General features: G+C 38.1%; 1 protein-coding gene and 1 long non-coding RNA gene across 16 annotated transcripts in view; both read left to right on the forward strand.

Annotated features, from left to right (window-relative positions):
• The first annotated feature begins 1278 nt into the window (after positions 1–1278).
• LOC137488481 (uncharacterized) lies at positions 1279–3092 on the forward strand. The gene is made up of 2 exons (XR_015516579.2): positions 1279–1587; positions 2082–3092. It is a non-coding gene; the product is annotated as an uncharacterized LOC137488481 (long non-coding RNA).
• Positions 3093–5080: 1988 nt separating this feature from the next.
• adck5 (aarF domain containing kinase 5) overlaps positions 5081–14432 on the forward strand; it is a 35278-nt gene continuing 25926 nt past the window's right edge. For 14 of the 15 annotated variants that reach the window (XR_015515600.2, XR_015515603.2, XR_015515596.2 and 11 more), the window contains exon 1: positions 5098–5181. Coding sequence is in view for 1 of the 15 variants with exons in the window: in NM_001202526.1 (NP_001189455.1) it covers positions 5158–5181 (24 nt within the window). In the remaining 14 variants the exon portion in view is untranslated. 15 annotated transcript variants of the gene reach the window in all.

Here is a 14432-nt window from a genome sequence, read left to right on the forward strand (position 1 = left end):
AGTCAGGCAGAATCTACGCTTGACTTGATTTGCTCACCAAAGTTTCTGCATTGTCGGGTCACAGTCTGTACATTTAAATAAAATCTGATTCATTTACACTATTTTAACTCTAAACAATAAAACAAACAAACAAAGGGTTACATTACATTTTACTTGACAATCTTGAAACCATCCTCATCATTCTCCCTCTCTTCTTATATGGGATGGCGGTCCAAATGAAAGGTTGCCATGGGCCAACTTTGATCTAAATACTTACCAAATTCTGAAACTGGAGTGAATAACACTAAAATAAAATTTCTCTAATTGCTATCCTCAATATTGATTGATAATTCCAATGGTACATTTAATTAAGCTTATTTTAACATACGTGTGATATAAGGTTCTGTCTGACATTTTTTAAATTGAGTTATTGACATATTCTTATTAATTGACAACTTATTTACATTATGGGATGTTGTTTGTAAGTTGTTTTCTTGTGTTACACACACAGGCCCGGCGCTACGGGGGGGTAAAGGGGGGCATTGCCCCCTTAGAAAGAGTTTGTGCCCCCCCAGTTTTTATAAAGGATTGTTCACTCAAACTAAAAATTCTTTCTGTCATTAATTATTAACACCCCCGTCGTTCCAACCTTCAGAACACACATTTAAATATTTTAAAATGTATGACATAGCAATTGAATCATGAAAATGGCTATATCATGATGAACAGTGCTTTATAATAACAATAATAATTCCTTACATTTCTATAGCGCTTTTCTTAGCACTCAAAGCGCTTTACACATGGGGGAATCTTCTCATTTACTTTTTCTCTTTTTTTTTGAATGCAAGAAAGAACATTACAAAGATATAATATGAACAAAGAGACAAAGAGGGTTAAATAAATAGAATTCCAGCAAATTAAACAAGTTTAAAGGATTTACACTAAAAAAACGTTTTAAATGCAGTGTAATGGTTAGAGTCTTTTAAAGAGTTCACATACATTTCAAAGTCCTTTGTGAAAATAAAAAGTAAGGGTGTTTCTTTAAAAAAATTAACATTTATGGATGTAATATTTTGTTTAAAAAAGCAATAAATCAATAATAAATTTACAATGAGAAGGTTTTACACTCAGAGAGTAACCAAAGAATACAATTTTTGGGGAAATACAGAAGTTTGGAAATAAGAATTTTTTAATGAAATTGGAAAGGTAAACCCAAAACACTTTACAGCATTTAGGGGAAATATTGTTATTAAATTTAGCTAGTTTGGTATTTATTGGGTAGCAATCTCCTCATCTACCACCAGTGTAGCATCCACCTGGATGAAGCGACAGCAGCCATTTTCCACCAGACCGCACACCACAGAGAGAGAAGAAAAAGTAATGAAGCCAATTATGATATGGGGATGGTTAGGAGGCCATGATGGACAGAGGCCAGTGGGTAAATTTGGCCAGGATGCCGGGGTTAAACCCGTACTCTTTTTCGAAAGACATTCTGGAATTTTAGGGTATATGCTGAAGCATGCTAATAGGACTTTTATTTTGCCAGTAACCTGCGTTAAGCGCTTCCGGCGAACTGTATGCCAAAGGAAAAATCTGCACGTCTTTAAGGTCTGTTTTCTTTAAAAATCATCAATCTTCACTTGCTGAGTGATATCCGATAAGAAGTGGGTCTCAGATTGTACTAGTAGCACTGCATTAAACTACATTTTCCCCGCCATGTCTTTATAATATGAGCATTTATTTTTTACCCCAGTATATTTAATCGAGCGTCTGGGCTATCCTGCCGATAACGGGCGAGTGCAAGTAAAACGCCTTTTGTCTCGTTTTACGCTTGAACAACTAAATGAATGCCAAAGCTTATTTAACTGAATGTATTTTAATTACATCACAACATGAATGCTGTAAAAGGAACCGTATAAAATGGAAAAAACTCACAATAACAGGTCACCGGAAGTTTATAAGTATAAACAACACTAGCTCGGCATATACCCAATTATATTCATCTGTCTCCATATTCTACTGCATCCCAGAATATTACACAGCACCAAAAATGTAAAATATATATATATTGAATATATTGAATATATTTTTGTGTACGGCAGACGGCAACTCGCCGTGACGCAGATTCCCGAGCCTGTGCTCCAATCAGAGCCCTCTTCAGCTCTCGCCATGACAACGAGATAGCAGTGACGTGCCTTGTAAAAATTTGCATCTGCATTCCTATAAAGCTCCTGTGGTCTCTGTCAGCGTTGTCAGTTCGCTCGGTGTTGCTGTTTGTACTTGACCAAGGTGAGTTCAATACCGACGGTACGAGTGGAGCCACGCCAATCTCACGAACTCCGCTTCGTGAAGCTTCACTCGGGCCCGTCTGTGCTGTAGTTCCTTGTGGTTTGCGTACATAAACGCAACATCGCAAGGAATATTACGTGTTTGTTGCTCGAAATGTGCCGCCGAGCAACATCCAGTGAATACTGGCACGGCCTGGCGCCCGGTCTTCTCGTGCACTCCCTGGGGCGAGGCGGCCTTTGAGCCCTAGGCAGGGAACAAACAACCCCCGAGGACCCTCAGGGAAACACGGGGGGCCGGTAGTGGGAGCTCACTGCGAGGGTTATGGTGGGTGGGAGTAGCGAGGCCCACTCATCGTCTATTTTAAACTATAGTTTCAAACTTTAGTTTACTATAGTTTGAAATAGACACCATGGTAACTGTTATGATTTAACTTTATGCAAATAGCTTAGAATGACCAAGAGCAACAGCCCCGGATTCCACCGTTTTAAAGTGAAAGCGATCGGCCGTCCATTGGATCTCATTGCTGTCGCGATGGAAAGCAGCTGCTTTGTTTTTATTTAATTTATTCAAAAAGCGTGTTATTGTTTCCCAAATTATAGAGTGTCGCCTCTTGGTGATTCTATGCTCTTTGCTCTTTGTCTGACTGTTGTAATGTTTTGCTTTGTTTTTCAGCTAAAGCTGTTGAGCAAAGAAGGACTATTGAAGACATCAGTTGTAGACCGCGGGTTATATTCACGAGCGCGCGCGTTATAATGTTTCCGGGTTGTTTTCTGAAAGTTTGTCTTGTTTGCATGTCAAACTAAATAAACTATACTCTTTCTAAACACCTGTCTCGTGTTTTATTTGTCCTCTACAGCAATGCACTGTCATGTAAGTCTGTTGAATGCATTTGTATGCAACATGGTTTGACAATACAGTCTAACAAATAAATGGATGTTATAAATGTACCTTCATTAGTCAACATTTGGTGTAGGTAATAAAAAGTTAATCAAAGATGTCCTAAGACATAAGGGTTATGTTATGGTTGTTTCATAACTATATTTAATATTATTCTGTATGATTAAAACCAGCAAATTATACTATATATTTAACATGTCATGAACTTACTGTGGTTTTAAAATATGCTTAATAAAATGTCCTAAGACAAGAATGGGTGTTGTTTTATTTTTATGGCAAGTAGGATTAAGGTTGACTACAGCAGGTATAGGCTACATACATCATATGGAGTTTTTTAATGACCCAAATCAAGTAAAACGTCTCTTACTCAAGTACTTTTAGCATGCTAAAGTCAAATTTAAGTTTATAAAATACAGTTTCCAACAACAAAATTTTGTCTTGTGAAAGAAACCAGTGAGGTGGTGAGAAAAAAAGTAATATCAAGTTATATATATATATATAAAAGAAGTTGAACAAGTTGTCATAATATTTAGTCATTAGATCATGTGACCGCTAGATGGCGCTCAATTAAAAGGAGCGTTCATTTCAAAGAAGCACTACCCTGTACTAAAATGGCGGCTCTATTGACGCATTCCTTGCAATAGACAACATCAGGGTAGGCGACATCCAATGTATATTTCTATGGGAGCTAACTAGTATTCACGTCATATCATGCTCAACTCTTACTACTCTTTTACGCTCTTTGAGAGTCTTGGCGGGATTTCAGAATGATATTTAGGCAACTGTGAAGTAGCAGTACCGTCTGTGTACCATAGTTACACAATGCAGCATTTAGCTCGCTCGTAAACATCGCTGTCTGAGCAGATGTTTCATCATTAGCCCTGACTGTCAGATGCTCTTCATATCAGGAGCTGTTTTTATAGATGCTTGATAACAGATATAAGGTGAGTTATGGCTGAAGTGGACGCTGCCAGACGGGCTTTTTATTCATTTTGGCAAAACAGGAGCGAACAAGGATACTAAAGAGTGACAGAGTCCACAAAACTGCTCTCTGGTTGCATTTCATTTGATGAATATTATCTTTTAGAGCTTCAAGTCTTGCCTCAGGTGTTTCTCGTCAGATTTGTCGTCTTAGAAAGGCAGGCCCGTCGCTACGGGGGGCAAAGGGGGGCATTGCCCCCTCAGAAAGTGTTTATGCCCCCCCACCCCCAACTCCCATCGTTCCAACCTTCAGAACACACATTTAAATATTTTAAAATGTATGACATAGCAATTGAATCATGAAAATGGTGAGGTTAAAGCTAGTCCTATAGTCTAGAGACCCCGTTCCCCGCGTCAGGTCAGGTGCGCCCGTAAATAGCCTTTAAAACGCAATCAGAGGCGCCCTCAGCTCACAAGGGAGAAAAGAGGGTGACATGATAGGAGCAGCTTAATTCATTGCATGTTTTTGAAGTGCCCCCTCAGTTTTGACTTCCTGGCGCCGGGCCTGTAACATTACACACATACTGTTTGCTATGGAATATGAAAACTTTGAAGCTCAGTATCTCAAAATCATTCAAAACGCAGATAGAACCTTATAATTACAAAGGGGACAATATGGGTTTTGTTTTATTTTTAGTTTTGTAATTCTGTCTTGAATCTTTTATGAACGCTCCCTTTAATTAAAGGCACTCATTAGCATTTTACGTAAACATTTTTTGTTTATTTATTTTGGGGTATCTACATATTATTGTTTAGGGCTTTATTGAATTTTACTGCTAATATTTTGTACAAAAAACAATAACATTCGCTAACGTTAGATATGTTGTCAAAGGTGGAGTACAAGATCTGCAGGTCGCGTCAGACCACTGTCACGTGACTAGCAGATTCTCCAGGCTGTCCAATCAGAGTTCGCGCGTGCGTGATCTTGAAGCGCGAGGAAGTGTCCGAAACAAGGCAAGAAAGACCGCAGCGAGTCACTCATGCCATCGACAGCCCGAGTAGACGCGATACATGGCGGCAGAGACTTTCAGATCGGTAAGGGCATCATTGTTTATTAGTCGCTCACTTTTGCTCTTGCTCTTATGCCTTTCAGTCGAGCAATACGTTGCCTGTGTGCACCTTCTGCTCCCTGATTTGTATGATAAGTTTTGAAAGGTCACTTTCCATTTCACAATGCATGAATTAGAAAATATAGACTGTAATTATGCAGTTAAGTGCTAAACCTGAATAGTAGCACTCAAGGCCAGAATGAATGTCAAAGCATTCCTTGTATTGTAAGTTACTGCTGTAAGTTAATCCAACTAAATCTGAGGTTTTTGTATCCAAGTCTTAGAATAGGATTAGAAAGTTTCAGGAAAGACAGACTACCAGTCTAATGTCTTTCACTTGTTTACGTTCACTAATAAAACATTACCATGGAAGCAATAGTGTAAATAGCATGGGTACTACAGTTACTGCTCGCTATGGGATCGTTCTCCTTTGCAGTGGACCCATTATGTCCTTTTTACTAGATGTAAATTAAGTCTCTGATGTCTCTAGAGATTGACAAGTTTCAGTACAAAATAATCCTACAAATAATTTTTAGAACACATTGAAACTCTGCTCCATTTATGCTTTGATTCAAATTGTACCGTTTCGGTGACTGTCGCTTTAAATTCAAATGAGATTGTGCTCTTTTCAAAAGAGGGTGGAGCTACAAATGCCTATGAGTCAGCATAGTGGGAGGTTCAAAACGGAGCTACCATTATCACTGTAAAAACACTGAACATGTCAAAAGAAGTGAAAATGCAGTCAATGGAGACTAAAGTAGCTATGTTTCCATCCAAAAATGCGAATAAACTTTATGCGCAAAACTGGATTATCGCATAAAAGATGTGCAAATAAAGCAGCTTTACCATCCAACGGGTCAAAGCGAACAAAATCGTCACTTCCTGATTAACTGCCGCCAAATATCAACAGTTAAAACAGAATTTGCTGCAGTAGGAGAAGCTGTGCGAGTGTTTTCTTCATCTAATAAATGACTTGCGCCTCAGAAGGCAATCCTGACACACAGTGAACGCGCAGTGGAGTTTGAAAGTGCCAAAAGCGGAGCACAGGAGCTCTTGATTCTGAAGGTCATTAATAATATAAAAACACTAATACTAAAATGGTAAGGTGTTTTATAATTTCCAAAACAACAGATCAGGGGCCTCATGTATCAACGCTGCGTACGCACAAAAACTTTGCGTACGCCAGGTTTCACGCTCAGAATCGCTCACGTTTGGATTTACTAACAATGAACTGAACGTGGGAATGTGCGCAGCTTCACGGCAGCTTTCTGGCAGGCGTACGCACATTTTTTGTGCGTGTCTGTTTTATTTCCATTGGCGACTCCTAGAGGCAGTTGTGTTAAATTCCTCTCTACAAAGTGTCTGAGCCTTGCAATGGCGTCTGTATGAGACGGGTTCATATAGTAGGTATGTAAGATTTCCATACCATACAGTTGACCAGCTAAACATTAAAGCACAATTTGCAGCAGTCGCCTGTTTTCCCAATGTAATCTGAGCAATCTACCGCACGCACATTGCTATAAAGACACTATGTGAAGATGAATTTGCATGCGTGAATCAGAAACATTTCCATTCAATAAATGTGCAAATAAAATATGATGCACAAACTTATTGATGATTCCTACTTGTCTTTCTCGTGATAAATAGTTGGCAAAATCTGATATGTAGCGGGGAAAAAAAGAAGAAAGAATTCATCAGATGCTGGATTCGAGCCGAGTTTAAGCTCGAACGTGTCAGTACATGACCACATGTTTCTTATGAGGTGCGCCACTGAGACTGCTAAGGGTACTGCAACATTTTACAGATATAAACCACACTATTTTTTTTTTAATGCACTCAGTGCGATGTTCAGACCCAACTGTGTTAACCGTATCAGCTAAACTCTCCCACTCTATTTTTTTCTTTTGTTGTTAATTCCGGAGAACAAACTTGCAAATAACACCGCTTTTCTCCGGTCTACCTCCGAAAGCAGCACCTCCATTTCACATTCTGTTCAAAGTTTCTCTTTTTGCTTGATTTTGCAGTTGCTTTTTCGTTGGGTTTTGCCATTAACATAGTCATTAGCATATTCATACGGGGGAGGAGGCAGGGAGGGGTTTTGTGCTCGTGCATGTTGCGCTCAGTTTCACGTTCATTCAGATGTACAAAAGAATATGCGTGAGATTCAGCGTACGCAGTGTTTCATACATCTGAATTTTTTTCTGCGTACGCACAAAGCTGTAAATGTGCGTACGCAGAAAAAAATTCAGATGTATGAAACACTGCGTACGCCGAATCTCACGCATATTCTTTTGTACATCTGAATGAACGTGAAACTGAGCGCAACATGCACGAGCACAAAACCCCTCCCTGCCTCCTCCCCCGTATGAATATGCTAATGTTTTAGTAAGATTTCCACGCAAGTCTTCGTACATGAGGCCCCAGATGTTTAACAATGTGCTCAGCCTGCTGGTTTGTCCAATTACACACAATTTTATCATCACATGATCTCTTATCACAAAATCACATGACCTTTTTTTAATGCACATACCGAAATTTGTGCGGTAAAAGTGTTTGCATCGTAGTTTATGCGCATCTTTTCTTATCGAATGAAACGTTTATCCTACTCGGTTATGCGCATATGTTTTTTTATGCACATTTTCAAAATTTATGTGCATCATGGCGTTTCCATCAACCGTTTTTTTAATGCGCATATCCAGAATAAATGGAAACATAGCTAGTGAGACTATGGTGTTCATTTGTTCTTTCTAAAACTTTACATTTATAATCCTCTTAGTCGCTGACATTAGCTTCAGCAGGTGAAAACTTTAAAGGCGGAAAGCTGCTTCTCACTCAGGGCAGTTCACGCAAATGTGTTGCATAAACTGCTTGTTTCATAAACTTGTCGTGGGCATTTGATATATTGTTTCCGTGTCTGAGCCGCTACTTATTTAAATTGAGGAAATATTAGTTTATGACCTCTTTTTAGTCATATAACACATTAAAGTGAATTTTATATAAAAGTATGGTGTACACAACAGTCTCTGGGCTTGGACTGCATCACAGACACCAATTTTTTACCAATTTATAAAGAATTAATCACTTTCATGGCATCGAATATTATGCATGGATATATATATATATATATATATATATATATATATATATATATATATATATATATATATATATATATATATATATATATATTGCAATTATGATTTTTGAAAGTTGTACATGGCTTTGTAAATGTCTATTATTACCATTTGTTGAGTCTACCCATACAGTTTGATAAAGCATGACATCACACTTAACAAGCGAATTAGTTTAATCACTGTGGTTTACATTTTATTTTACAGCAACGTATGAAACAAAATGTTAGAGTCATTAAATCAAAACTTACAGCTTTATTTTATTTTATTTATTTATTTGTTTCATTTTAGCTTTATTTTGTTGGCGCATATTTTTAATGTTAAGGTCAACCATTAATCTGTTTGAAAAATAGTTTTTGGGTAATCTAAAGCCAAATCAGAGAATTATCTTTCAATCCTGAATCTACTCTGATGACATAATTTTCACGTCTTGGGAAAACAATGCTTAGCCCCGCCCCATTTAACCATTAGTTTATGTAGAGTGAAAGATGAACTACACTCCCTATTCAGTATTTAGTTTCATTGGAAATGCGCTGTCATACTGAAAAAGAACTGTTTCACACAGGACAGTTCACCACATTCAGACTCCTTTTTGCACATGAGTGCAAGTAATGGGTTTGTTTTAAAAAAAAAAATTGTCAGTGCGATATTGAAATTATTTTGTAAGGGTGTACATCTTCATAAAATGTAATAAACCAATTACAAGTGTAGATGAATAAACCTGAACAAGGATTCAAATGAAAAAATCTGTGTTTATATGGTTTTCTGTGGAATGTAACAGTATTGAGGTACAGATTAAGGAAGCATATTTAAAATTGCACTGTATATTGTTCATTGTTTATATAGTTAATACATTTAATCTTTGTTAAAACTTCAAACTTTACCTACTTCACTTGACACCTTCATCACAGGTCTTAAAGAGCCCATATTATACATGAAATAGGGTCATATCTTGGTTGTAAGGGTCTCCAACAACAATCTAATATGCATGCAAGGTCAAAAAACACTTTCATGGTCTTATAATCTGCATTTATTTTTACCTAATTATCCCAGCGACTCCCGTATGAATCGTCCAGTGATTCATTTGTTCCCAAACCCCTACTTAGCGCGAAGCTAATCTGCGCTGATTGGACCGATGACAGTCGGTTGCGATTGGTCGACTGCCTTCAGTCAGAGTGAAAAGCCAAACAGCTAATCAGCAATATAAAAGTAATCACAGTTCATACACGCTCGATAGTGTAGGCGTGGATTTTAGCTGCCAGTGGGTCAATGTAAATACAGACAATGGACTTGAAATTCAGACGACTGACTATTTTATTGAGCAAAAACTCCAAAAACTGTCGAGGAGATCACATAGCTTGTTTCACTCTGCTCTTTTCACAGACACACAGACACACACACACACACACACACACACACACACACACACACACACACACACACACACACACACACACACACACACACACACACTTCCCTGACGTCCAGCAGTAAGTTACTCTTTACTGATCCTTCCTTTAACAAACGCAGATGAAGTATTCTTTGTAGCATGTAGTTTGCAGAAGTTTCAAGTAGTTTCCAACTGCTTGGCTATAATGCTGAGGTTTCATCTTTTGGTAGAGACTCGATATAATATCCATCTGCAGTGTGACTTCAATAGACCGGCATGTTTGTGTGTGTGTGCTTGTGGGTGTGTGTGTGTTTGTCTGGGTTTCTGCGTCAGAGGGCGGGGCCTCAGGTTTGAAATCTCCCGGGTTTGCGCGTGCACATGAATAACTTGGTTTCGTTCGTACGTCATGGTGAAACACCTAATGACTCGGTATCAAGGCGACTCGTTTGAAGCACTATGAGTCGACTCTTTTTTTTTTAGATGAATCAACCGTTTTAAACACTGTATTCTTACAGGTTTAAGCCTTAGCTGGAAACTTCACTTCACTTAGAGCTGTGTTACACACTACATGGAGGGGAATTTTCAAAAACCCATAATATGGGCTCTTTAAAAAAACAACTCCATTTTCAAATCTTTATTTATTTTAGAGTTAAAGAAATAGCTAAAAAAAAAAAAAAAAAAAAGCTCAAGGCATTGTTTTCTCACCCCCATGTGGTTCCAGACCTTTTATTAAACACTGTAGAAGTCAGTGGTAACAGCTTTTCAGTTTTTTAAAAATGCATTTGTTAAACAGATGAAAGAAAATCATAAAGGTTTGAAACAAGTAAAGGGTAAGTGAATTATGCTAGAATTTTCTTTAAAAAAAACATTTTCCTTTAAATTTTCTGATGACCTCAAAAAAAACAGTTTTTTTATTTTTTATTATAATTTATTTATTATTTGTAAGACCAAGATGACTACGCTTAGACATTGCGAGGCTCAGTGTCTTTCTAGTTTCTTGTAATTTCTGGTCTGTTCGTGGAGAACAGTAGTGCCCTTACATCGTACACCCAACAGCAGCTTTTGGATATTGTTTTTTTTTTGTGGATTTCTGACAGTTTTATCAACAATTACTGCATTTCATTGCCTTAATTGTACATTTATAATCTAATCCCAACTTGGCATTGCTGATCCTGCGAGGTAACCATTACAGATTCGCACACTGCGATATCAATGCATAAACGATATATAGTGCAGTGCAGTTCCAGTCATGCAAATGTGGTTTCTTTCATAGACTTTCATCTAATTCCATGGCACAGTCACGGTTCTTTTGTTACGGTTACTATAGTGTTTTGGCTGGAAACTGTTGTTGCCAGAAACATTTTTAAAACGGCAGCAATTGATTTTTGAGTTCTTGGTCTGGGACAGAAGCTCTCAGTTTGCAACACAATATAACATTACATTGCTGACTTGTGCACTTGGAAAAAAAAAATAATGATAAAAACCATTACACAAGTTGCATTACAAATACCCTGAACGGTCAGCTATTAAAACCAGCACAATCAATTAAGCTTTAGTGATTTTTAACATGCCACCAGTGTAAATTACAAGTTGAGCCCCACAGACACCATTTCAGTTTCCATTCAATCCAATGCCAATTTGTATTATCATTCAGCAAGATGGCTGTTTTCTATTGAATGAGGAGCTGTTGTTTATCATACTCTATAGAGACCTTTAAACCGGAGCACATCCCTGACCTGTCCACAAATCATCCCCCGTCTCGGGGAAAGACATTCTGTTCCCTGCTTGTCTAAACATTCACACATTTCCAACATGACCTTGGTGAGAAGCTCTTGTGTTAAAGTGTATGAAAACACACCTCACAGATAATCTCTGAGCTATTTTTACATGTTGACCCATGTAAAATTGACGTTTTTTTTTTTTTTTTTTTTTTTTTTTTTTTTTTTTTTGTACAGACAGACCCCCCAGTTTGCTTGGACCTTCAGAATTTGTCCATTTTAAGTCAATTGTAGATGTGCCAATATTCAAAAATACAATAAATCCTAATAATGAACATGCAAGATATTGTTTTAGTCGGCACTTTCAACTACTACTATTAAAAATATATTATTATTAAACGTAAACAAGCATTTATTATTTAAACTTTTCAATTGTTCTTTAAGATTATTCAAATTGTCACATTGGTGATTTGAAGGCTTATTAGACTTTGCTATTTATTTTTTAGACATACATTTTTATATGTGATCTCACCTGCAGCATGCTTGAGATTAGGGCTGGGTGATTTGACCTAAAATCTAAATCTCGATTATTCATTCATTCATTTTCTTTTCTGCGTAGTCACTTTATTAATCCGGGGTCGCCACAGTGGAATGAACAGCCAACTTATCCGGCACGTTTTTTTCATGCAGCGGATACTTCTTCCAGCCGCAGCTCATCTCTGGGAAACATCCACACACACTCATTCATGATCATACACTATGGACAATTTAGCATCAATTTAGATTTAAGGAATCTGGAGGAAAAGGACAAGGGCGCAATCCTAAGCTGAACAACCATGATCTCCAATACGTAGTTACATTCACAAATGGCAGTTAAAACTGTACTGTGCCAAAAGGAAGCTATATGTTAACAGTGTCCAGAAGTGTCATTGACTTTTCTGGGCTCGAAGGCATATGGAATGAACCATCACACATGGGAAATGTGGACTGTGGTCAGATAAATCAGAGCAAAATGCCACAACAAAGACCTCTGTTGCCCACCTTAAAGCCTGGTTTATACATCTGCGTCAAGTGACCGGCGTAACCCACAGCGCATGCAACGTGCGTAGCTGTGCATTTATACTTCTGCGCGCTGTCTCTGTGGGTCTGCATTAACATCTCCGAAACGCTAGTTGGCAGTGAGGTGTAAATGTTCCTCTGTGTCGAGTTTCTTCGCTGCTGTTTTGCTTTTCCTGAACACTTCCTGGATGTACAAGTGGCTCAAACTCGCTCATTTTGAGGCAGGAACCGGCGGATGTGCAACAACTTTAACTATGAGGTGAACACAAAACAAAACTTTCCATCAGGAGCTCCTTCACGGGACTCCACACTTGTAAACAATCGCTCCATCAGGCTCGCACCATTCGAGCGGCTCTCGGTCCTGCCCAGACTCATCAGCGCTACCAAGCCGACCAATCACAGAGCTTGCGCTACGCGTCGTTGCAACGTGTTACATCTTTTGAGAGGTGCACGTCAGCGACAACGATAGACACTGCGAAGGGCTATGCGTCAGCGCCGTAGCATACGCCGGCGTTTGACGCAGAAGTATTAATCAGTCTTAAGACTTGTTTGCAGGAAGAATGGGACAAAAATACACCTGAAACTCTTAATCACTTGGTGTCTTCAGTCCCTAAACATCTTTTAGGTGTTGTGAAAAGGAACTGCAATGTTATAAAATGGTAAATGCTGTACTGATCAAACCAAAATTGTAATACATGTTTATTTTGAATATATATATATATATATATATATATATATATATATATATATATATATATATATATATATATATTAGGGATGTAACGGTATCAGAATTTCACGGTACGGTAATACCTCGGTATGAATGTCACGGTACGGTATTTATTGAATCATTTACAGGAAAAAACAAAACTTATGAAAATACTCCAAAAAAGTGCCAAAAGTGTCAATGACATACAAATTAGCCATCTATCTGTAAGCTTTGAAACAGGAACTTCAATTTTAATAACAAAAAAATATTAAACCATGTAAAAAAATTAAGTTTAAATTTAGTAGTGTTGAAAAATCACATTCAACATTTAATCACTCACTCACTTAGATAGAGATGGGTTTAAAGGAAAATTATCATATAAATATAATCTGGTAAAAGCTGGTATCTCTGGGCATTTACAATGTCCCCTGCAACAGAAAAAAACCCTCTCATTTGGGACTGAGGTTTCTGGGACAAGAGAGATATGACTTGGCCCAGGTTGACAGCAGTGGGTAACGTTGTGCATTGTCTTTCCCCCACTTGAGAGCACAAACCATGAGTGAGATAGAGATCTCATGTCTGCATCAATCTGAACAGTGTGCTGTGTTTCTGCAGTCCCCATGACTGATTATTAGTCGTATTCCCCAACTTGCAGGCACGTGCACACACAGTGCTCAACCTGTGCAGTGCACATGCCCTTTTTAGTCTTTGATAGAATGTTCCCTTCCAAAATGATCAAAAGTGCCCCCGCGACGCGACATACCCTCCGTCCCCGCTTTACAGTACGCGCGCAACAACACAGCTGATAAGAACTCGCGCGAAAACACCACTATTCAGGACGCGCGCGGCGACAACACCCGCTTTAGAGTTTTACAGCTCTTTTTGATCCCCGCTTCTAGCAGCACACTCCATTTCCGCATTACTGGATCTGTAGCCACAACAGACCGCAAGGGATTATGGCCAAGCCTGGGCTTATGGGAATTGTAGTTTTCCGGTACCTCCCGTTCGCTTCATTCGCCTGAGCAAATTTTCTCAGAAGACCTATAGTTTTACCGAGTCATGCGACTACGGTAATATCGAAAAAAATTAATATTGCGGTATGACGGTATTTACAATACCGTTACATCCCTAATATATATATATATATATATATATATATATATATATATATATATATATATATATATATATATATATATATATATTATGAGGAACACATTACATAATGTT

The sequence above is a fragment of the Danio rerio genome, chromosome 19 (assembly GCF_052040795.2).
Source record: "Danio rerio strain M-AB ecotype USA chromosome 19, GRCz13ab, whole genome shotgun sequence".
Taxonomy (NCBI): domain Eukaryota; kingdom Metazoa; phylum Chordata; class Actinopteri; order Cypriniformes; family Danionidae; genus Danio; species Danio rerio.